Source organism: Mercenaria mercenaria, chromosome 12 (assembly GCF_021730395.1).
Source record: "Mercenaria mercenaria strain notata chromosome 12, MADL_Memer_1, whole genome shotgun sequence".
Lineage (NCBI taxonomy): Eukaryota > Metazoa > Mollusca > Bivalvia > Venerida > Veneridae > Mercenaria > Mercenaria mercenaria.
Window position 1 is genome coordinate 71239195 of NC_069372.1, and position 26250 is coordinate 71265444.

The following is a 26250-nucleotide window of genomic DNA, read 5'->3' on the forward strand; positions in this document are numbered from 1 at the left end:
AAAAGCGGTCCAGTAAATTTACTGTACGTGAGGATGATAAAACGACCGGATTTTGCGGGAAAAAATTGATCAAAATAAAAATGTCTGGGGAAAAAATGGAGACTAACGAAGCTACCGAACAAATGCAGAATAAGCCAGAATCTAGTTCTAACTTTAATGAAGTACCTTGGTTAGTTTTACTACATTTTCTGAGTAATATATTCAAATCGCCTTGTGTTTTCGCGATGTTTTTTCTGTAGGTCAGAAACCGCTAGTGGTTTCCGCTTGCATTTGGTATTTACTTTTTGCAGGTCCCAGAAAAGTCACAAATTAGCTATATAACTAAATCTAGCAATATGTAGTTAGAAATAGCAATAAAACCAATAACAATTGTTCAAAATATGTTTATATCAAATATAAAGCTGCACGTAAATTATAGACAACTCTAAAAGAGGCGAGATGCAGTATATATATAGATGGATATTATCCAATTCAAATGGTTTATGAGACAAAAGACAATCACGAAGAATGGATAGACAAACTTACTGTCGCTGAGTGGCTGCTTTTTCATTTCTGACATTTGCAGCCACCGTGACAAGCCAAGAGATCTATGTCAAAAACCTGGGGGATGTTCCAAGCAAAATCTGCTCGCTATTCTAAAACTGAAAAAGAATAATGAAAATAGTTAGACACCAGTAAGTAAGTAAGTAAGCTTTATTTAAAGTCAGCAGGAGGATACAACAATACAAAACCATGAAAATATACAGCATGTCCACAAAGAAAGGACCCTTTTCTTGCAATCTGCACCAATCATATTCTTAAGGAAGTGTCTAGCCGTCCGGTAAGCGGATGCCTAGCCTGCGTTCAAGCCGTCTGGTTACCGGACTAGCAAATCCTCGGGATTTTCTAGCCGTCCGGTAATTGATTTCTATAGTTTTAAATGTTATTTACTTAAGATATTAATACTTACCTGATTTTTCAGTCAATGAAACAAATGAGATCGTGTTTGTATACAAATCCGTTGATATTCTATTTTTAGAAATGATCAAACATTGATTGCGGATCATCCATGTTATTTTGTAAAAGTGATGCTTTTCTAACAGCCAAAGACTTTAATTCTTAAAACACAAAATAAATTTGTTTTGAAGAATAGAAAGCTTATAAAACAAGCAATTCATTAATTAATTTTGACGTTATTTCGAAATAAAATGGATTAATTATAAACGCTCAACAACTGTTTTACTAAAAGTTTTGAACATCACATTGCCCTTAATTGAAATTAAATGTCATTTGAAACAGTTATTCATTAAAATATATTTGAATACTAAATATGAAAATTGTATTAAGTAGAATCTATTTCAAAACTGTTTTGATTTTGAAAATCCAGTGAAAAAATTGTTGAAATTTAAATATTCCGAAAGTAAAAGCCATCAGATGAACAGATATTAATGAGTGACGTCACGGCAATCTCGCCATTATTGAATTCGCCAAACTTCCGTTTTATTGGCTGATTAATGCAGTGATTTATTGTAAATCTTCAGTATGTATTCACTCAAAATTTCGTTTACCGATAACTATCGATATCTTAAGTAAATTACATTAAAACTGTATAAAATCATTATTTATTCATTCGGAAATCTATTACCGGATGGCTAGAAAAACCCCTTAGGATTTGCTAGTCATCCGGTAACCGGAGGCTAGAACACAGGCTAGGTGTCTGGTTACCGGACGGCTAGACACTCCCTATTCTTAAATTACACAGTATTACCTTACACCGGCCATAAATCTCCAACTACATTGCAATATTGACCTTGTTTTTCACCCATGATATTTTATGATGCGTTGTTAGCTCGACTATTCGAAGAAAAGTCTAGCTTTTCTACTCACCCTGGCGTCGGCGTCGACGTCACACCTTGGTTAAGTTGTTGCATGCAAGTACATACAGCTGTCATTTAAAGGCATATAGCTTTGAAACTTAATTTTTCTTTTTCTACGTCAATTAACAACCTCACTGGGTCAATTTCCATAACTCTGACATGTATTTTTAGCAAATTATGCCCCCTTTTGGACTTAGAAAATTCTGGTTAAAGTTTTACATGTAAGTTACTGTCTCAAAAACTAATGCAGATATTGAATTGAAACTTCACATGTGTCTTCGGGGTTATAAAACTAGTTGACAGCACCCAGTCCCATAACTCTGACCTTCATTTTGGCCAAATTATGCCCCCTTTTGGACTTAGAAAATCCTGGTTAAAGTTTTGCGTGCAAGTACATACAGCTCTTACTAAAAGGCATATAGCTTTGAAACTTATTTTTTCTTTTTCTAGATCAATTACCAACCTCACTGGGTCAAGTCCCATTACTCTGACATGTATTTTGGGCAAATTATCATATGCCCCCTTTTGGCAATCTCTCCAGTCATACGCTCAATACAAGCTGTGAACTTAACACATCTCATTTAGATTTCTTTTAGGCCTAAAAATAAAATGTTTGTTTTCGGTAACATGCTAAAAGAAAATAGGGTAGGTAGGTCGGTAATTCTTTTTGATTTTTTTTTTATTGAGTGGGACTTTTCAGAAATTATTTTTGTGTCAAAAAATGAATACAAATAAGGGGGTTATGCCTTTAGAGCATCAGTAAGGTAATTTCTAACGCCTCAGTTAAAAAGTTGAAAAAAAAATTCTCCAAGGCATTTAAAACATTCAGGGTTGGGCCAAAAATTTAGGGTAGGTCGGGATACTGGAAAAAAAAAATTTACATTTTAAATATAGATATAATGAAACAATTAAATCTTTGCTTTCAGGGTAGAAAAATTCAGACCAGTCAAGCTGTCAGATATTGTTGGAAATGAACAAACAATAACAAGATTAGAGGTGTTTGCACGAGAAGGCAATGTTCCAAACGTGATTATTGCAGTAAGTACTGTTTACCTGCAGACTTTAACTATAGTTTAGTTTTTAAGATAAACTTGTTATTTAGTCTGACCAAAGAAATTTGTACTATGATATTAAACACATTTTGTTACATGATACATTTATAAACCAATTCAGACTTTGCAGACAGACCCCTTGCTGTACATATGTAGTAAGCATATATAGGGATAAAAATTTTTAAAAAATGTAATCAGTGTAGTAAATTATAATGCAAACTGTTCAAGTATGATGATAATTGATAAGCTCACACCTGTAAATTCACACAAAAAACAACCAGTTGATGCTCTGTGTCACAAGCCATTTTACATGTGAAAAGGTGAATAACATAAATTTTAGACGGTAAAAATTTCAAAATGAATTTGTCAACATTCCAGGGTCCGCCTGGTACGGGAAAAACTACAAGCATATTGTGCCTAGCACGTGCAATGTTAGGGCCATCATACAGGGAGGCAGTACTGGAACTTAACGCCTCTAATGACAGGTAATAGTCATCATGCTATATTGTATTATTATTTTTAGCTCGACTATTCGAAGAATAAGTAGAGCTATCCTACTCACCACGGCGTCGGCGTCACACCTTGGTTAAGTTTTTCCTACCAGTCCACAGTTTGACAAAGTCTTATGAGATAAAGCTTTGAAACTTTCAACACTTGTTTACCATCACCATGGCCAGTTATAGGCAAGAGCACATAACTCCATCAAGGATTTTTGCTGAATTATGGCCCCTTTTGACTTAGAAATCATGGTTCAGTTTTTTGTACCAGTTCATATTTTGACAAAGTCTTTTAAGATAAAGCTTTGAAACTTTCAACACTTGTTTACCATCACCATGGCCAGTTAAAGGCAAGAGTACAAAACTCCATCAAGGATTTTGGTTGAATTGTGGCCCCTTTTGACTTAGAAATCTTGGTTAAGTTTTTTGTACCAGTTCGTATTTTGACAAAGTCTTTTGAGATAAAGCTTTGAAACATTCAGCACTTATTTGCCATCACCATGGCCAGTGATAGGCAAGAGCACATAACCCCATCAAGGATTTTGGCTGAATTATGGCCCTTTTTGACTAAAATCTTGGTTTAAGTTTTCCGTACCAGTTAAATTTGTATAAGTGTTTGACATATGGTTTTGAAACTTTTATCACTTGTTTAGTATAATAGTCTCTATCTGTAGGAAAGAGTACAAAACTCTTGTCATCTATTTTGGCTGAATTATGGCCCTTTTTGGACTTTGAAATTGGTTCTGTTTTCATACAAGTCCACGTTTTGTAAAAACTATTTGACATATGGCTTTTAAACTTTGAACACTTGTTTATCATTATGATTTCCATTTGTAGGCAAGAGTACATAACTATTTTGACTGAATTATGGCTCTTTTTTATCCCCCCGCCAAAGGCGAAGGGGATATTAGAAATGCTCTCCGTGCGTGCGTGCGTGCGTGCGTCCGCAACGATCTTTGTCCGGAGCATAACTCCAAAAGTACTGGAGGGATTTTCTTCAAACTTCATACACTGATAGAACACATTGGGAGGAAGTGCAATGAGCAAGAACAATAACTCTACATTGCCTATTTTTTGAGTTATTCCCCTTTATCATATTTTCTTAAAAAAATTTGTCCGGAGCATAACTCCAAAAGTAGTGGAGGGATTTTTTTCAAACTTCATACACTGATAGAACACATTGGGAGGGGAAATGCAGTGTGCAAGAACAATAACTCTACCTTTCCTATTTTTTTAGTTCTTTCCCCCTTTTTCATATTTTCTTAAAACATTTTGTCCGGAGGGATAACTCCAAAAGTACTGGAGGGATTTTCTTCAAACTTCATACACTGATAGAACACATTGGGAGGAAGTGCAGTGTGCAAGAACAATAACTCTACCTTGCCTATTTTTTTTAGTTCTTCCCCTTTATCAATTTTCTTAAAACTTTTGCCCGGGAGCTAACCCTAAAATATGGGGGGATTTCTTCAAACTTCTACACTGATAAACACTTTGGGGGAAAGTTCGTGGCAAGAACAAAAACTCACCTTGCCTTTTTTTTGAGTTCTTCCCCTTTACATATTTTTTTTAAAAAACATTTGTCCCAGCATATCTTCTTCATGCATGGGGGGTTTTTTGATATATTAGGGCACAATTTTTACCACCGAGGCGAGTTCTTGCGCAAGAACCGGTCCCAGTTAAGGTCAAGGTCACACTTAGAGGTCAAAGGGAACAAAAAATAAAAACCCTTGTCCGGACATTTTTCTTCATGCATAGAGGGATTTGATATAATTTTGCAAAAATGTTCACCCCACGAGACGGATGTCATGCGCAAGATCCAGGCACTAATCTAAGGTAAAGGTCAACTTAGGGGCCCAAAAGGTCAGATCAAAATGACTTTGCCCCGAAGCATTTCTTTTCGCAGGGGGGTTTTTGTGTAACTTGGCAAAAATTAATTTACCCATCAGAACAAGGTCATGCGCAGTTCCCTTCTTTAAAATTACTTCCTTTGTTTTTACGATAAATACTTTTATTGTAATTTTTATTACTATCGTAGGGAAAAATCGGACCCTTTTTCTGTATACAACAGCAGTTTTAAATCCAATTTTTGAGGTGTATTTTGCCCAAATTCACCTGAAAAAGATTTTTGTTGGACTTGCATTTTTTTTTTTTTTTTTTTTTTTTTTTTTTTTAAATTTAAACTTTAAAACCCCCTATGTGGACCACAACTAAACGTTCTTCAAATTTTTTCCCCAAAAATTTAATATTTTCAACACTAACTTGCCAGGAACTTTACCCTTCAATTATAATGCCCGGGGGGGATTAGCCTGTGTAACTTGCTCTTGTTGAATTTGAAATTTGGTTCATACATTCCCATTACTGCAAGATTATCGAAATCAAAGAAAACGGGAAAATTTGTTTCCCCCCACCAACAGTTTGAGGGGGTATATAGGAGTCGTTTTTGCGACCCCGGGGTTCCTGTCCCGTCCCGTCGCCCCGAAATTATCTCATTTTTTACCAAATGGTTTTATTAAAAATTTAAAACATGTTCCACCTCTCACCCAAATAAATGTCAAAAGGGTGCTAACTCTGAAAACCATTTTTTTTTATGAATTGCCCCTTTTTACTTTGAATTAAGGTTGATTTTGATGTATTTTCTTTTTACTCAGTTACGGAATGGTTTGATTCAGACTTAAAATAGATTTTCCCCTCATCACCCACATCAGTCCCATCATGTACAAAAAAGGTGCAAACTCTGAAACCATTTTTTCATGAATTTATGTCCCCTTTTATTAGAATTTAAGTTAATTTTGTTGTATTTTCACTATTCTCATTATTATAAGGTTTGATTCAAATTTAAAATAGTTGCCCCCAACCTCATCCCCCAGATGTGGACATAAGGTGCTTAACTTGACAAAATTTTTTTATGATTATTCCCCTTTTACTTAAAAATTTTAAGGTTTAATTTTTTTTGTATTTTCCTATATCCAGTTATTACTAAAGATTTGTTCAAACTTAAAAATTTTTTTCCCCCTCATCCCCAGATGATGTGAAAAAGGGTCTTTCTCTGACATAAATTTTTTTAGAATAGCCCCCCTTTTACTTTAAATTTAAGGGATTTTGATGTATTTTCACTAATCTAAAATTTTACAAAATGGATTTGATTCAACTTAAAAAAATTTTTTCCACCTCTCCCCACATCATTGAACAAGGGCATAACTCTGACACCAAATTTTTTCCGGGAATTATGCCCCTTTTTTCCTTAGAATTAAGGTTAATTTTGATGTATTTTCACTATTCCATTCTAGAATGGTTTGACAGACTTAAAATTTAAATTTCCACCCACACCCACACAGGGTAAACGGGTGCAAACTTGGGACACATTTTTTTTGAATTTGCCCCCTTTTCCCCAAAATTTTAAAGGGTTTAATTTTTTGATGTATTTTCACTATATCTATTTGATTGGTTAGACCCCAAAGGGGAATAACCTTTTTTAACCTTTGTACTGATTTCCCCCCAAAATTTCCCGGAATTATCTATTTTTAGAAATCCTTTTTTTAGTTTTTCAAATTTAGGATTTTCTAATTTTTTTTAAAAGTTTATGTAAAAAGAAAAAACTTTTTCCGTACGGGGTGGGTAAGACACTTTTTTGTACCCTTTTTAGTGTATCTCTAATATTAGAAAATTTAATAATTTCTAGTATTACTATACTAGTATATACTATATTTCTTTTTGGGGATGTGACGGGAAAGGCCGACCGGCGACAGAACCAAAAACAAATCAACACCCTTTCAATATTTACAAATTTTTTTACATAAGATGATTTTTAACAATAAATAGATATGAAAAGAAAAAAAACTGTTTAAAGAAAGAAAAAAAAGAAATTTCAGTATCTCTAGATACAAAGTTTTTATAGCCCCATTCTAATTGACGTGACACGGTCTTTTGTAATTGTAAACTTTAAGTGCACAAAAAAAAACATATCTCAAAATCCTCCCCTTTAAACCGTGAATACTTTGTTTCCGTTTTGCCCCTATGGGGGGTGGTGATTGCCCCTGAGCTGACTTCAGAGGATAACAAAAATCATCGTTTTGCGGTTTACGGCACAACCATGGGACGAAAGCTCGCGCTGGAATATCACATCCAGGGGGTGAAGACAAGTGACCTCGGGCATTGACTTCCGGGTTATGACTAAACCAGAAAAAATGTCTGGGGGGAAAAGCAAAAAATATTAACATAGGAAGCACCATGCAAAAAAAATAATCGGGGCATAAAACTGCTCCTTTTGGGGACCCTCCCTCCGTGGGCCCCCATAAAAAAATACGTGCTACTTATACAAAACATATGTGCTAAAAGTTAAAACGCACATGATTAAAATACGCCCTTATTACTTCCATATTACAAAGATTATTTAAAAGCTAAATTAAAGTATGAAAAGATATGAAAATTTTTATGATGAAAATTTGTAGGGACATGATAAACTGCACATTATTTAAAACTCAAATTAAAAAAATTAAATGTAAACAAACGTTATTATAGTTGGCATCCTTAATATCTAATGCCATACACAAAAACGGACTTGTAGGGTTTTGCAATCGTCCAAAATTTCATATTACAAAAAATTATACATGGTATAGACTTGCCTATAAATTTATACATAAAAATAAAATGCGAAATGGCTTCCAAAATTAAAAAAAATGTTTGCATAATTTTTTAAAAACAAAGTATTTAAAATATCTGTTAAAAATTCAGTACAAATTTTACACTTATATAAATGAAACATTTTAGTTCCTCTTTCGAAATAATTTACAAAAGTCTGAAAAATTTAAATAAATCATCCTGACATACCGAAATAGCTAAAATCATAGCCAAAAAGAAAATGTTACAGAATTCGTAAAATGAACAAAAATTTCCCAAAATAAAAACGAATGAAAAAAATCATACAAAAATCTAAAAAATAAATTTCTTCCCTCGACGGCTAAATTTCTAGAAAGAAAAATTCAACATAGATTGTCTATAATGTCGGAAGGGGGTGTGCGAAAGGCATATCTGTCCGTCTTTTTAAAAGGGATAATGCCCCGCCAAATATAAATTTCAGGGGGATCAGGCTAAGCCGGGGACTCCGCTTTTGTCATTTACGGGATTCACGATATAGCCGGGAAATCAACTATTTTGGGCGCAAATTTTAAAATTGACAATTTGAGGCCCATTAAGTGGTTTTGGGGATAAAAACATAAATTCTGAATTTATAAAATATAAACTTTTTTATTAGAACAGAATTTAATGAAATTTACAGGGAAATTTAATTATGAAAACAAAAAAAACATTAAGGATTTCAGCTAAAAACCGACTTTTCCCTAAAACTAAAAAATTTACAAAAGATGATGCAATACCTGCTTTTCAATACATATAAAAAAAGGCCCGTATGTCAATTTGGACACCGTCCCCCCTTAAAAAGAAAATTCTAATTTTTTTAAAATTAAAAGAAAATGACATACTAAAAATAGAAAACACAAAAAAAAAACACACACGCACTTCTGACACCATATAAATGCCCCCTTCTACACTTACTAAAATAATCTGCCCCTACTTTCCACCAGAATTGCCAAATACTGACCTATATGGCTGCAATGCCAACCCATCTCACACCGGGAAATTGCTAAGTTTCGCTTTTTTCAAAAAAGGAGGGGCTGATGATCTTTTCCTAATACAAAGTCTTTACCGAACAAATCCCGGTGAAACTTGCTACTGCCCATACTTCGGAACACCCCTTCCTTACTGAGTACTTTTGCCCCCTAGGTAGAAATTTTCTACTAGCATACCTACGAAATTTTCCCCATCACTTTCCGAAGAAATTTTGGAGCCTAAACCTAAATTGAAGCTCTACTTCAGTATAAAAGTTGATCAAATTGGCAATTTCAAAATGGGCCCCCAAAAGCTGCCTTCAAATTTGGGAAAAGCCTTTTTTGACTTTCACCCCCCCCTTACAAATTTTAGTGACCCTTTTTCGTAAATTTTGGGAGCGGAACTGCAATGGGCCAAATTTTGAGAAAAAACTTAAAAAATACAATAAAAAAACCATCAAAAAAATATCTTAAATACATTTAAAAAAATTGTCAAACAAATCACTACTTCCTGTTTAATGCACGGAAATTTGGGTTTTACCTCTACATCTTTTTACTTTCTGTCCCTCTTTATAGGACAAAAAACTATACCCTTTTTCTACTTACTTGAAACTCATCACACTTTCATTCGGACTAATCTTCATAACTCTCTGATCCCCCTACAATAGCTGCTCCAACCCTTTACTTAAAATCCCCTTATCTGGTTAGATTTACTTCTGTCGACGTAAACTGCGATCCACAAGGGTAAGCTTTTCCTCTGGCACTCCTAATCTACTTATACATATTACCAGTCTGCTACTGTCTCTTTAAATACAGGAGTGCTATAGCTTCGGGTTACTAGTAGCTAATCTACCATAGTCAAAATGTACTTTTTTTTTCCTATCATCATGGTTCGATGGGACCAAGAATCGACGCAACTCTTTTAAACGGAGTACATCAAAGGATTTTTCCTAACGGAACTTTATTACTCTTCCCTTTGCTAAGTACGTTGACAAAAAACTACCTGACTGACAGTACCTCCTAACCTCGCCATTACCCTGGGGCCCGTAAAATTTGCCTAATACCCACCTATTTTTCCATATACCTAATGGCCTGACAGTAACGAAACATGTCAACTTCATCACATTTCTCTAAGCATTTAGGGACAAACGCTGTCTATTTTGTCTAAATTCTGGGTATACTCTCATTAAAAAAACTATCCTTTTCTCAAACCTAACTGATCCTTTTTTCCTTACACTGCTTACGACCTTTCCCAGCCTTCTTTCTACACAAATCTAACGGGCTATCTTTCTGTTTCTTATCAAGAATTTCCCCTCTAATACTCTAAAATCTGAACGGAAAAGCTTTAATTGCTTCTTAATTTGCTTGCGCCCTGTTTCTACTGCGACGCTAAACTACTAAATGAGGTTCTACAGCCCCTTACATTACCAAATTTTTAACTATTGGGAGGTTTTTTACAAACCCAAAGCCTCTCCATACCCTTGAAATACGGACAATCGTATCTATTCTAGCTACATCTAGCCTAGTTCACTCCCATCATGTACTTTCATCTCGGGTTTTTTTTTTAAAAAAATGACTTGCTTTACTAAGTTCGTTTCCTATCACACATGACACCTGTATCCGCAAACGATTTATCCCTACCATAAAGTAGGGTTTTGTAGGAATGTACTTCACAACATACCTAACTCCCCAACATCATTAGTTCATAAAGCTATTTCCCCTCTCTGACCTACTTGACTTACCCATCTCTACTCTATTTTTTTTCCCCTACCTCTACTCCTAGATCAGTCACGGCCTCTCCTCTATTTTACTTTCCCTTTCTTTTCTATTTCCCCTTTCACTTTCCCGTTCCTGCTTACTTCTAATCTGCTGCTGCATTAGCACTGGTCCACCGTACTTTCCCCCCCTACTTTAAAAGAACTATGCCCATTCGACCACCTTAAACACTTTGTAACCAAAGGGGTTTAAAACCTCTACCTCTTTACAACATTTCTACACCTCTATTACTATGCCTACATTACGACTACTGGGTAGTGTCTCTGAGGGATTTCAATTTGGGTTTATAGCTCCGGGCCTTATTGGTTCGATTCACGAATCTTTGGGGCCTCCACGAGTCTTTTGCAAACAAAACGCATCTTCTGCTACTCCCTTTGCTTTAACTAACTTCTTTCTACTCAAATTCGTAAGTTCCATTCTACATTAAAAAGGTCCCCAAGTAAAATCTAAAATCCTTCATAAATTTTCTTACCTTACTCAGTCAAGCCCAAACCCTCTAAAATCACTTATTCTGGCTAGAAACATCAAAAGGTCTCTTTTCACGGGCCCCTCAGTTCTAAACTTTTTTTTATAGCCATCGTCAGGAGTTTTTAACTGACGTAGCAAAGCGGCTTTCAGTTTATCATAATCCTTCCCACTTCCAACGGAAGCCTATCAAAACCTTCCCTTTCCGTACCCTTTAGAAGGGAAAGGTAAGTTAAGTGGCCCTTTTCTCTTTATCCCCAAACCTGCCAACAGCGTCATTCGTACACATTCAATAGCATCCATGGAATCATTCTCTCAAAAGGGGACATCTTAACCTTTACCTTTTTCACTCCTTTTTCTAATCTGTCTTAAAATATCTCTGTTTCTAATCTCCCACTTTCTGCTTCCTCCTTTTCTGTTTCTAAAATTCCTACAACATTAACTTTTCCTTTCCATTTCTAACTTTCCTGTTCTAATTACGTCCGTATTCTAACTTATCAACTAACTTACGTTTTAATCTACCCCTGCACCACCCTAAATCTAATCTTTCCCTATCTGTTCTAACCTTTCCTTTTCCCTTTTCTCTCTCTGCTTCAAACTATTTGTTTTTCTATTTTATCTTTTCTTTCTGCAACCTAGCTTTAATCTAATCTACTTTCCTGCTTTTAAACCCATCTTTCTCTGCCCTCCTTAATTTCCTCCCAATCTATCTTTCTCTGCCCCTAATCTACAGTCTTTTCTCCCTTCCTGCCTGCTCTTCTTTAACAAAGTTACGTAACTCCCTCCTTCAAACCAACTCCTGTCCTACCCCGTTAACTTATACACAGTCATGTTGATTACACTACGTTTAAAACTATATAACACACGCACACAGCACATAACAACCTGAACACTAAAAAAACTTTGTGAGGGAATACAGACTACACTAGTTTACACTAAGGCCACAGTTACCCCTGAAACCAAAAAAAAATCTTACTCTACGTTATACTACAAAAAACGTCCCACTAAATAATACACTAAGTTGCGCAACAATACTTTTTTGTCAATCAAGTTGCATAGGCAAAATCAACAAAGACGTGACAGTAGCGTAACAATACCTTAGCCTTACAAATACAATCAAATTAACTGGTGTTAACACTTTAGTGTAACAAATAAACAAAAAAAAATCAAAAATGTTTTATCCCAAGATCAAATATAGGTATAACACAACTGTGTAGCACTAAAAATTAAAAGTAGGAAAAGTATTGCAATAAACAAACTTGCTAACACACACAAAGTAAAATACTGTATTAGTATGTGTACGTACACTAAACATATTTGGATCACTGGGAGAATAGGGGGACCACAAGTAAAGGATAGGATAACTCTCCCTTTTAAGGCGGGCATCCGCACAATATTGGGGCTTAATCATGAGGGCACAAAAAAACCCAAAGAAAATAAAAAAAAAAGAAATCACCCAGAATCCCAAATGTCGAAACAACTTTCTATGTCTGTGACCACAAAAACTGGGTTTGCTGAAGCATGGGTCTGTCCTTTCTTGTCTGAGGGAAGACTCACCGAAAAAAAGAATAAAACTATTTTTGTGTACCAATAGAACCCAAAAAAAGAGAAACTTTACAAATTATTGCTGCAGTTAAAAGGGGGGTTATAATGTCGAAAAGCTCTTTTCTGGGCGCCAACCCCCTTCTGACACCATTGTGCAGGAAAGGCCGTACCGGGGACAGTAACCATCAAAACAAATCAACACCCTTTACAATATTTACAAATTTTTTTCTTAAAATGATTTTTACAATAAAAGATATGAAAAGAAAAAAAAAGATTTTAAGAAAGAAAAAAAAGAAATTCAGTATCCTTTTGATACAAAAGTTTTTTTATAGTCCATTCTAATTGACGTGACAAGGTCTTTAATGAATTTTAATTTAAAATAGCACAAACAAAACTATCTCAAATCCATCTCTTTAAACCCGGGTACGTTTATTCCGTTTGTCCCTATGGTGGTAGGTATTCTCCCCGAGCTGACTTCGAGGATAACAAAAATCTCGTCTTTGCGGTTTAGGCACAACCATGGGGCGAAAAACTCTGCGCTGGGAATATCACATCGGGGAGTGAAAACGTGAACCTCGGCATTGTACTTCGGGTTTAAAACATTTACCAGGGGAAAATCGTTGGCAAAAAGCTAAAAAAAAAAACATTGGGAAGCACCATAGAAAAAAAAAATAATCAGGGGTAAAACTGCTTCCTTTGGGTACACCATACCCCGTAGGGTCCCAAAAAAATAGTGTATTATCAAAAAAAAATGTGCTACTAAATTTAAAGCACATGATTAAAATTTTCGTCACTTATTCTTCCCTTTACAAAGTTACTTAAAAGGGGTACAGTTAAAGTAGAAAAGATATGAAAATTTTTTGATGAAATATTATAGTAGGCATGATAAATGCACTATTTTTACAACTACAAAATTTAAAAAAATTTAAAGTAAACAAACGTTTTTGATAGTTTTGGGTCCATATAAAACTAATGCCCACTAAAACGGACATTTTATTTATGCAATAGACTGTCACCAAATTTCATATTACAATAATAATACTGGTATAGACTTCCCTATAAATTTATAATACAAAACAATGCAGTAATGGCGTTCCATAATTAAACAAAAAGTTTGACATAAATTTTTTGAAACAAAATATTTTTAAATATCATTTTACAAATTTCAGTACAAATTTACATCTTATATAAATGAAACATTTTAGATTCCCCTTTCGAAATAATTTACAAATCGAAAAATTTTAAAAAATCACCTGACAACCGAAATCTAAAATCATATGCGAAAAGTAAAGTTCAGAATTCTGTAGAATAACAAAAATTTACCAAATAAAAATGTAAAGCAAAAATCATACAAAAAATCTAAAAATAAATTTTTTCCTCATCGAGCAAAATTTCTAGCAAGAAAAAAATTCAGACATAGATTCGTAAAAATGCGGGGGGTGGTGTGCGCAAGGCATACTAGTCCATCTATTTAAAGGATAATGTCCCGCCAAAAACTAAATTTCTGGGGTTCAGGCAAACCCTGGGCCCGACATTGTCATTTTCACGGGGTTTACGATATAGCCGGGAATCTAAAAACTTGGCGCGAATTTAAAATTTCAATTTTGGGGCCCCTTTTAGTGGTTTTGGGGGTAAAAACATAAATTACTGAAATTTATAAAATATCAAAATTTTTTATTACTGAACAGAATTTAATGAAATTTTTCTGGAAATTTAAATTAGAAAACAGAAAAACAATTTGAGGTTTCATCGGGAAAAACTGACATTTACCTCAATAACTCAAAAATTTACAAAAAGATGATGGGAATACCCCATTTTAATCATATAAAAAAGGGCCCCATTCAATTTGTACATGGAAGTAGGAAATACCCAAAATATTTTTAAGATTCCTTATGGGTTTCCTTTTTCTGTGACAAGACCGTTGGGGGGGTATGGTCACTCTTGTGACAGTTCAGTTTTTCAATCTATTTATTTTCTTTTTTTGAATTTCTGGGAAATATTTTGACCCCATTTTTCAAACAATTCTTCGAAAGTCAGCGCGCTGCCATCAGACAACTCTTGTTTGGAATGTGTAATTAGTAATTTTAGGTCTGTTTATTTTAGTTTGCTTGTTAAAAATATTTTGAAGAATTTATAGGCCTCCTTGGCCACCTAGTTAAGGTAGCTAACTTAGAATCACTTGCCCCTTACACTGTTGGTTTGAAACTAGTGTAGAATTCTTCGATGTTTAGGAAGCTATCCAATTGGCTTACTGAGGGCTGGTGGTTCTACCAAGGTGCCCAACCTGCAATAATGCCTGGAGTGGAACCTAGGGTCTGTGACAACCATCAAAAGCTAGGAAGTCACAATATGACCTATAGTTGTGTCTGTGTTATGTTAAACCAAATAAACAAAGTCCTGGAGTGAGACTCCAGTCATTTTTAGCTCGACTATTTGAAGAATAGTCTAGCTATTCTACTCACCCTGGCGTCGGCGTCACACCTTGGTTAAGTTTTTGCATGCAAGTACATACAGCCATCAATTAAAGTCATATAGCTTTGAAACTTATTTTTTCTTTTTGTAGGTCAATTACCAACCTCTCTGGGTCAAGTCCCATAACTCTGACATGTATTTTGAGCAAATTATGCCCCCTTTTGGACTTAGAAAATTTTGGTTAAAGTTTTACATGCAAGTTACTATCTCAAAAACTAATGCAGATATTGATTTGAAACTTCACATGTGTCTTCGAGGTTATAAAACTAGGTGATAGTAGCAAGTCCCATAACTCTGACTTTCATTTTGGCCAAATTATGCCCCCTTTTGGACTTAGCAAATTCTGGTTAAAGTTTTGCGTGCAAGTACATACAGCTCTTTCTAAAAGGCATATAGATTTGAAACTTATTTTTTCTTTTTCTAGATCAGTTACTAACCTCACTGGATCAAGTCCCATAACTCTGGCATGTATTTTGGGCAAATTATGCCCCCTTTTGGACTTTGAAAATTCTGGTTAAAGTTTTACATGCAAGTTTCTATCTCAAAAACTAATGCAGATATTGAATTGAAACTTCACATGTGCCTTCAGGGTTATAAAACTAGTTGATAGCAGCAAGTCCCATAACTGATATGCATTTTGGTCAAATTATTCCCCCTTTTGAACTTAAAACTCTTTTGATATTTAACCTTTTTGGGTAATATTTTCCTGCTTCTGGGACAATATTTCGAATAGTCGAGCTTGGCTGTCTTACGGACAGCTCTTGTATAAATATGTAATAATATATACATCATTTTATGCACATGTAATTACATATTGTCCCTGTACAACATTTGTGTACATATTGGAAATTTTGATAAGCATCATGCATTTGTAGAAGTAATCTTATGAGAAAAAACAACCCTATTTGAAATCTACTGACATAATGTTTGCAGTAAGTATTGAATGCAGAATTTAGCATCATAAATCTTGTTATCAACAGTTCTAGAGCTTCTACATGGACTGTAAAATATAATATATGTCATATATTTTATGTAATTTTCAGAGGTATCGATGTAGTTAGAAACAAGATTAAAATGTTTGCCCAACAAAAAGTCACATTACCAGCAGGAAGACATAAAATCATCATCTTAGATGAAGCAGACAGGTTAGCAATTAAAGATTCTGTTTTAAATATAAAGGAAGTAACTTGACCACATTAGACATACCCTAAATACAGTAACCTGATACCATACATGTATATTACGCTCATTGCATTTTCATAGAGAGACATGGGAGGTCATTTTGTCCAGTTTGTTTACTTTGCTTTGTGTGCTAGGATGTGGTGTGTTACAGAGCTAGCAAAACTCTCTGATGAGGAAATATTAAAATGTTTTAGTTTATATTTCTAATCACTCCCTTGCTGCAGATGCTTGACAGTTGTAAATAATTGAAATGGGCAACATTTGGTTTGTAGATAAACATTGGAATTGTTCTTCTATTGATTTGAAATAAAGATAGTGTAGCTTGCTGGTGTATTGTTCACTGTGGCTAATTCATAATTTTGGGATATACACAAATGTTTCAGTTAAGTGAAATTTATAAACTATACCATAATCTGCCTGGTCGTAGTAATGCACTTTTAATAATGCAGGATATATAAGTGTTGCCGGAAAGTAATAAAAAGCTTTTCATTGTATAGATAAAGAAGTATTTATAAAAATTATGGGAATGAAAATAACTTCTAACAGCTGGTTGTATTTTCAAAAACATTTCAATTTGTACTTTCGAGTCAAAAGGTCATCATGACTTGGTAGACTTGTAATTGCAATAGCCTACAAATTCTCAGTTGATGTTTTTAATTAAATGCAAGGGATATATCCCCACTAGAATATCTTTATATATATCCCCACACTAGAATATCTGTATATATCCCCACTAGAATATCTGTATATATCCCCACACTAGAATATCTGTATATATCCCAACTAGAATATCTGTATTTTGCATTCAGGATTTTCAGTAGACTTGGTGCTTAACAAACAGTTAAGCTGATTTACAATTACTTTCATCTGTCAAAGTCCTCAGGTAAAACCTGTGTTAATACTTCCATATTTCTATGCTATTTATAGTATGACTGACGGAGCTCAGCAGGCACTCAGAAGAACCATGGAGATATATTCAAAAACTACAAGATTTGCATTGGCTTGTAATGCTTCTGATAAAATTATAGGTAAGGATCTCAGTATATTGATGTCTGTGACTATTTACAGGTGATTTACTTGATTAACTCAGATTGTCTCGTGTAAGTGAACTTTTTTCAAGACTACAAAGAAATACTTAATACAGTATTTGGGTAGTCAGTGACTGAGCGGTTAAGGTCTCTGAATCACCTCTGTGGGCTAGAACCCTGGTGGGGCTGTTGTGTTAGGAAACCATCTGTCTGGCTTCAGGCCTTTTTTTATGCTGATTTTAGGGCCGAAATTCGGCCCCATTCCCCAATCTAAAAAGTATACTTTTTTCCCCACCTTGGCCAAAAATTCCCCATGCAAAAAAAAATGAAATTAGTTTTAATTTTCAGTCCTGATTTTAACAACTTTTCAGCAAATATATTCCTCCAAACAATGATTTCGCGACGTAAATTTCCCCTCCAAAAGGGACCTGGTACCCTTCCCCAAATTTACAAAAAAAGGGCTGGGCTTGCAGGAAGTTGGTGGTTCTATCCATTTCATTGCTTGAAATAATGCCTAGACGTGTTTCTAGGAAAGCTGGAAAGTTGCCATTTTACCTAAACTGTGTCTCTATGTGACTTAAAACTCAACAAAACAAAACGGACAACACAGTACTCGATGTTGAAAAAGGTAGAAGCTGAGCTTGCTTTTAAGATGACAAATTCCTTTTATTTTTGTTATTGCAAAAATGTGTAAAAGAGATTACTTAAAATGATTAAGACCACCTCAGTATGATTGTGATTATTTTTATAAAGTTCAGATTTTAGCCCAATGTTAATGGATACACTATGGTTCTGACTTAGTAGTTTAACATTCATCCAGCTACATCTCATACAATATTCAGTTACTATCAGATCATTTCATTTCATGGCCATAGAATTTTGTGGTTTTTGAAATACGGCTATTTCTTGTGGACATGAATTTTTGGATTTCAGATTTTGTTGATAAACAAATTGAACTCTTATGTATTTGTTGTGGTTGAATTCTGTGGACAGATACAACTGTGAAATCAGCAAAAATTAGAACCTCATGAATATTAATGGGTATATATGTTAGTTTACCAAACATATTTTCTCGGGTTGTTTAATAGTATCACATAAGTATGGCAACTTCCCCATTCAAATTAGAAATATAGTATGAATGACCTTAGGTATGTTGTCTTTGATCATTTACCTAAAAGAATATAAGCCTTAATCAAGTTAATGGATGTTGTGGTTAGACCCCCAGTGCTCACTGTGCTGTAGTTTGTCTGGCAAATATTTGTGTTGTGTTGCAATTGTATAGTTGAAAAACCATTGTTCTGTAGAGCCAATACAGTCTCGATGTGCTGTGTTACGCTACACAAAGTTATCAGATGCCCAGGTGTTGAAACGTTTACTTGAAGTGAGTGAAGCAGAAAAAGTGAGCTATACGGATGATGGATTGGAGGCAATAGTTTTCACTGCACAAGGTGATATGAGACAGGTACTGTACAGTTGAATATTTTTGTGTCACTTCAGAGAATTGCTAGAAGTAAACTTTTGCATGCAGAAATTTAGCAGTTAAGGTAGTTCTATATCGTTATGAAACTGGAAGTCATTGAGTAACATCATTTATCTGGATAGAATGAGGGAAATCATCCTACGTATAAATGTCACCCCATGTGTTTGTATTACTTCCTTTCCAAAGATAAAAGAATGATAACAAAAATGTTTAAACATGATATGCCTAATAGTGCCTTCAGATTCACCTGGAATTAGTCCCGAGCAAACATCTCATAAATGAGCACACAGACCTATACATTTTATTAATCCCCCGCCATGGCGGAGGGATTATAGGAATGGTCTGCATCCTTCCGTCCGTAACAAAATCGTGTCCGGTCCATATCTCCTAAACCCCATTAAGGATTTTCATGAAACTTGGGTCAAATGATCACCTCATCAAGGCGATGTGCAGAACCCATGAGTCAGCCTTGTCGGTTCAAGGTCAAGGTCACAACTCAAGGTCAAAGGTTTGAGCCTGCCATTTTGTGTCCGCTCTATATCTCGTAAACCCCTTGAAGGAATTTTATAAAACTTTGGTCAAATGATCACCTCATCAAGACGATGTGCAGAACCCATGAGTCAGCCATGCCGGCTCAAGGTCAAGGTCACAACTTAGGGTCAAAGGTTTTGAGCCTTCCATTTTGTGTCCGCTCTATATCTTCTAAATTCCTTGAAGGATTTTCATGAAACTTGGGTCAAATGATCACCTCATCAAGACGATGTGCAGAACCCATGGGTCAGCCTTGTCGGCTCAAGGTCAAAGGTTTGAGCCTGCCATTTTCTGTCCACTCTATATCTCCTAAACCCCTTGAAGGAATTTTATCAAATTTGGGTCAAATGATCACCTCATCTAGACGATATGTAGAACCCATGAGTCAGTCATGCCGGCTCAAGGTCAAGGTCACAACTTAGGGTCAAAGGTTTGAGCCTTCCATTTCGTGTCCGCTCTATATCTCCTAAACCCCTTAAAGAGGAATTTTATGAAACTTGGGTTAAACGATTACCTCATCAAAACGATGTGCAGATATTATGAGTCAACCATGCCACTCAAGGTCAAGGTCACAACTAAGGGTCGAAGGTTTGAGCCTTCCATTTTGTGTCCACTCTGTATCTCCTAAACCCCTTGAAGGATTTTCATCAAACTTGGGTCAAATGATCACCTCATCAAGAACACATGAGTCAGCCATGTCAACTCAAGGTAAAGGTCACAACTGAAGGTCAATGGTTTCAGCTCTGTATCTCCTAAACCCCTTGAAGGATTTTCATGAAACTTTGGTCAAATGATCACCTCATCAAGACGTTGTGCAGAATTCATGAGTCAGCCATGTCAGTTCAAGGTCAAGGTCAAAAGCTAAAATCAAAGGTTTACCTTTTACACTTTCCATAGCAGTGGCGGGGGATTTAGCTGTCTTTCAGACTGCCTTGTTCCACCATATAATAGACAATATTTTGACTTGAACTGAGAAAAAATTCATTAAGATCTGTTCAGAAAACTTTTTCTTCACAATGATGTCATCAAAATTTTCTGCAGCTCTCTTTATGAAAACTTAAATAAAATCTAAAAAGAAATATTTTGTCCAGCAAAAACTTTATCTGCCATTCTGAGTTTTGAAAAATCAAGGTTTAATCAAAGACAACATTGAAGAAAAGAATCGATCTGAATGTTCAGAACTACCGTAAGGAAAATTAAAAACAATTATTAATAAATGAATGATCAGTTCAGATTACACTTCTTCCACAGGTATCGGGTAATAACTGTTCTGTTTAAGGAAACTTTAGCAAGCAAAGTACTTTAAGTACACTTACTGATGAAATGTTTCATTTCTTTTATAATAACATGTTAATGATAATTTTATCATCATAGTTTTTGGCATAATCTTTGTGTGACTTAAATTTTGCAAATATAGTAAACAAGATACTGTTGGTGCTTAGTGACTGAAACACCAAATAGCAGTCTTAATGCCTGGTATTTGGTTAAAGACAGTGACAGCAGTGTACAGTTACTTCAGCTGTGCCAGAACAAAAGGCTAAATATTAAACAAAAGTCTCTGCACATAGGTATAGAGTAGGTTGTTGTATGACATAGATAAGGCCACTTGAATATTAAAACTGTTGTTTAGCATATGATAGACTTAGATATACCATTGTTGAGACAATACTAAATGATTATTTACAATATTAGAACAATTATTCACTTTGTTGGCATTCTTCTGTTTGAGTCACAGTGTATACTTGAATTTTAATCACAGGGTTTTCTTCTGTAGGAATTACAGAGTATTCTTGTTTTGGAATCAGGAGGGTTATGTCCAGTGGGGTAAACTGCAGTGGCTAATCAGTGTTGCTGATTGGAGCAACATGTTTTTTGTAAATGTTGAAATTTAAATGTTGTTCCTGTATGTTAATATTTTTAGGCATTGAACAATCTGCAGTCAACATACCAAGGCTTTGAGCATGTCAGCAGTGAAAATGTTTTTCAAAGGGAACAAAGTTCTGTATTGCTCATTTCCAAACTTTCAGTTCTTTAAGTTTCAACTTTTGTTTATGAAATATTGTAATGGCTGTCTGTTATACATGTAGTAAGAGACTTAACTGTTGCTATGGTTTTAAATACTCTACTTTTTGCAACATTTTGCTTAAAAACTAAAACCAGGGAAACATTCTCCTCTGTCTTCCTCAAATGTTTTTTCTTGTTATATTTTCTGTATTTTGAAGAAATGTATGCTTTTATGTATATTTTTGTCAAAATAGTTAAAGGAAGTTAGTGGAAGTATGACAAACACTGATTGGAATAATGTGTGATTTACACACAGTGTATTAGATTTACATGATATAAGTGTCTCACATATTCAGGTATATGGTTTCATGTAGCAGCAAAAACTAATTTATTAATTAATCAAACAGGTCTGTGATGAACCCCACCCATTGCTGATTAAGGACATGTTAAAAACATTGTGTGGTGGGCAATATTGATGAGGCATACAAGATCATGGCCTACCTCTGGAGGCTCGGGTACTCCCCTGAAGACATCATAGGCATTGTATTCAGGGGCTGTAAAACACATGACATGCCTGAATATCTCAAACTGGAGTTTATCAAGGTAAGTAACTCTTGTTATTCTCTTTCTGTGGCCTTAGTTTTGAGCTTTTAGCACAAAAGAAGGCTGTTTCAGATTTTAATGGTTATGAATATATGACCCTCTTTCAATTAGATTTGAAGAATTCATATTGTAATAATGTACATACTAGATGGTACCTTTTAAGGACTGAAGAAGTTGTGTGATGAATTTACCATCATGAGTATATTTTAAGAATGAATAATTACAGAAAACAATTGTCGCTATACCTGTTCAGTGTAGAGGAAAACAGTTTTATGCAAGAAATGCTAGCTGCTGGTTCAGATGTATTTGCCTAAAATGGAGTACCAAGATGCACATTACCATCAAATAATATACTTTGTATGGATCAGTTATACCAGTGTAACTTAAAATTCAACAAAAGAATTAAGTCTCCCCCATATATGGGAGAGATATTGGTTTTGCCTTTGCCGTCTGTCTGTCTGTCCATCCGTTCTGTCCGAGCAACTTAAAAGAGAGGGCCATTTAACTGTAAAGAGAACAATAGCTTCAATCCGTTTACGATAGATTATAGGGCAAGGGCCCCCTATACAACAAAAGAAATGGCCCCCTCCTTCATTTCGGTGGAACATCCGTCCGCATTAAGCTTGTCCAGCTTTCACGGGTCAAACTGCTGGCTGGATTTCGATGAAACTTCACAGGAGTAATCGGTAACAAACCTAGTTGTACATATCGCTGGCATGTTCCGCTTCACTTCACAAAATGGCCGCCAGAGCTAAAAATAGAAAAATCATGTCCGAATTTTGCAGGTCTAACTGCTGGCTGGATTTGGATGAAACATCACAGGAGTGATCAGTAGCAAGCCTAGTTATGCATTTTGCCCGCATGTTCCGCTTTGCTGCACAAAATGGCCACCAGAGCTAAAAGTAGAAAAAAATTGTCCGGCTTTCACAGGTCAAACTGCTAACTGGATTTCAGCAAAACTTCACAGAAGTGATCAGTACCAACCCTAGTTGTGCATATCACTAGCACGTTTTGCTTCGCTGCACAGAATGGCCATCAGAGCTAAAACTAGAAAAATTTTGTTCAACTTTCACAGGTCAAACTGCTGAACAGCTTTTGCCGAAACTTCACAGGAGTGATCAGTACCAAGCTTAGTTGTGCATATTGCCGACCCATTCCGCTTTGCTGCACAAAATGGCCGCCAGAGCTAAAGGTATACATAGTGGGGAGATATATGTTTTTATGACAAAAACACCTTCTAGTTGTTATACTTGTGTTTAGCTGAATCAGTTTTAATGCCTGTGATTTTCTTTTATTATTCAGGAGATAGGATACACACATATGAGAATTGCAGAAGGGATCCATTCACTACTACAGATGTCAGGAATGCTGGCCAGATTGTGCAAGAAATCAGCAGAACCTAATGTTTTAGCATCATGATACCTCCATATACCTGACATTGGTTTTAACTTAGTTACAGGACCATGATAACTTGGGTTTAAATGATACTATTCATAGTATTGTGCAAGAGAAACAAAAGAAAGGAGGATGTTGAAAAGGTCTGCAAATCATTGATAGTGTTTTTTCTAGGTAGTGAGGGATTAGATATGCATTTACCATGTACAAGTTTCATTTAAGTTACTGTAAATCATATAGTGCAATATACAATATAAGTCCCTGTGATGGTGACAAGAACTTTGTTTAAGAGGCTTCAGACATTTATAAATATTGGGTTATCATGCAGCATTTTTGTTAAGACCATCTTCATATATCTCAAGTTTAATTTGAAGTTTGGTGTGTAAGATAATCTGTTGAAACAGCAGATCTGATACTGAACTAGTGTATGACTTCTTAAAAGTATGATACAAATATAAATACGAAAAACAAAGTGATCTTGATTCTTCATGTTGGGAATGAAAAAAGAATTATGTCAGTTCCTTTCTGTGTAATAGACTGCAACTGCTCTGTTTGCAGTTTTTAGCTCGACTATACAAAGAATAGTCTAGCTATTCTACTCACCCTGGCTTCGGCTTGGCGTCACACCTTGGTTAAAGTTTGCATGCAAGTACATATGGCTATCATTTAAAGGCATATAGCTTTGAAACTTATTTTTTATTTTTCTAGGTCAATTACCAACCTCACTGGGTCAAGTCCTATAACTCTGACATGTATTTTGGGCAAATTATGCCCCCTTTTGGACTTAGAAAATCCTGGTTAAAGTTTTACATGCAAGTTACTATCACCAATACTAATGCAGATATTGAATTGAAACTTCACATGTTTCTTCGGGGTTATAAAACTGGTTGACAGCATCAAGTCCCATAACTTTGACATGCATTTTGGCCAAGTTATGCCCTCTTTTTGACTTGAAAAATCCTGGTTAAAGTTTTACGTGCAAGTACATACAGCTATTACTTAAAGGCATATAGATTTGAAACTTATTTTTTATTTTTGTAGATCAATTACTAACCTCACTGGGTCAAGTCCCATAACTCTGACATGTATTTTGGGCAAATTATGCCCCCTTATGGACTTGGAAACTCCTGGTTAAGTTTTACGTGCAAGTTACTACAATATAGCGGGTTAATTCTGCGGGCAAAAAATTTTGGGGTTCTGTCCTAATGGGCCTAGTTTATTGTAGTGACAGGGTGAGCTTTTGTGATCGCCCTTTGTCCGTCGTCCATCTGTTCACAATTTCCTTGTGACCACGATAGAGACCACATTTTGTTTTTGACTTTAATTAGACTTGCACACTGCTTGTATGGGCAGGATGTCTCAGTTCCTTTCGAAAACTGGCCAGATCCCATCATGGGTTCCAGGGTTATGGCCCCTTAAAGAGCCAGAATTTGCCATTTTTGGCTTGTGAACATGATAGAGACCACATTTTGTGATCAGGCCAGAGTTTTTTTAATAACTTGGGTTATGGGAGCGCCGGTCCTAATTCTCCAAAATCCAAAATAAAAATAAAATTCAAAATTGCGATTTTATTTTTATTTTCCCCGACGCTTGCATCTACTTTCCGTGGTGGAAAATAAAACAGTGTCTATTAACCTACAATAAATACTCACAGCGCGTACAAAGGACTTCCGATATTCTCAAAGGATGACAAAATCAATACACTGTGACGTAACTTCACTGGAATGACGTGACTAGCTCCGCCCCATATTTAACAAGCCTCGGCAGTGTTTGAAGTGTGTGACAGTGTAAAAGTATCGTGTCTGATTAAATTGGTGAAACAAGCTCCCAAGTCGGAAGACAAAGTAACTTAATTGTGGAAAATATATTGATAATTTCAGCACAAAAACCTCAGCAAGTAACTATATTTTAGCAAATGACATTTCACATCCAGTTTAAATTAATACATTTTTTCCGACCGTTAATAAATTTGCTACTTACTTTGGATTTTCATCAATGATAAATCCTTTTACAGTATTTTAAGAAGAAAAAATTTAATTTGTCTCCTGACCTATTAAAAACTGATATCTGACACATTTCCACCAGCACATGGCAGCTGACATCAAAAGGAGTGTCGGCAAAATTTTACTTTATTGATTTTCTTTGATGTTGGGTATTGCGAGGTGAATGACGTAATTTGACATAATTCTACTCCAAGTAAAATGTACTTCAGATTTTTTTAAGTGGATTTTCGTTTTGTAGCTGAACAATCTAGTGGTCCTTTTCTCTAAATTCTATTACTTTATGCACTGTTCTGAACCAATTAGTATGGTGATGATAGTAATGATTATGGTGATGATGATGTTGATTGTATTGAAGGTAACTGTACAAAGTGAAAATATGTAGGGCTCCAAGAAAATTTAAGAGGGACTCCAAAATCTGAATGTTAGGCAGTCCTGACTCCATGAAATTGAATCATAATGGAAGCCCTGCAAGGTTACTGAACTCCATGTATGGACCAATTACTTTTAATATTTTAAAACATTTGAAACTGAGTAATATTACAAATCTTGAACTATTAAAGAAAAAGTATGTGTAAGTTTGAATGTAGTACCTTTGCTGATTGTTTTTAGAATTTACAGTTTAAATTTTAAAGTCTACCTCAACCCACGACCTCCCGCACTCGAAGCGTCCGGGAGGTCGTGGGTTCGATCCCCGGCCGCGTCATACCAAAGACGTAAAAAATGGTACTAGTAGCTTCCTCGCTTGGCGTTCAGTATTA

At 35.3% G+C, this 26250-nt stretch overlaps 1 protein-coding gene across 1 annotated transcript; it reads left to right on the forward strand.

The window, feature by feature from the left end:
- The first annotated feature begins 29 nt into the window (after positions 1–29).
- LOC123533755 (replication factor C subunit 2-like) lies at positions 30–23961 on the forward strand. Its single transcript, XM_053520309.1, is given in 10 exon segments — positions 30–169; positions 2783–2894; positions 3287–3393; positions 16310–16411; positions 17376–17476; positions 18781–18938; positions 21409–21489; positions 21899–21940; positions 21942–22094; positions 23397–23961. Coding segments are annotated over 10 exon segments (1062 nt in total). The 5' UTR covers positions 30–80; the 3' UTR covers positions 23514–23961.
- Positions 23962–26250: the final 2289 nt, after the last annotated feature.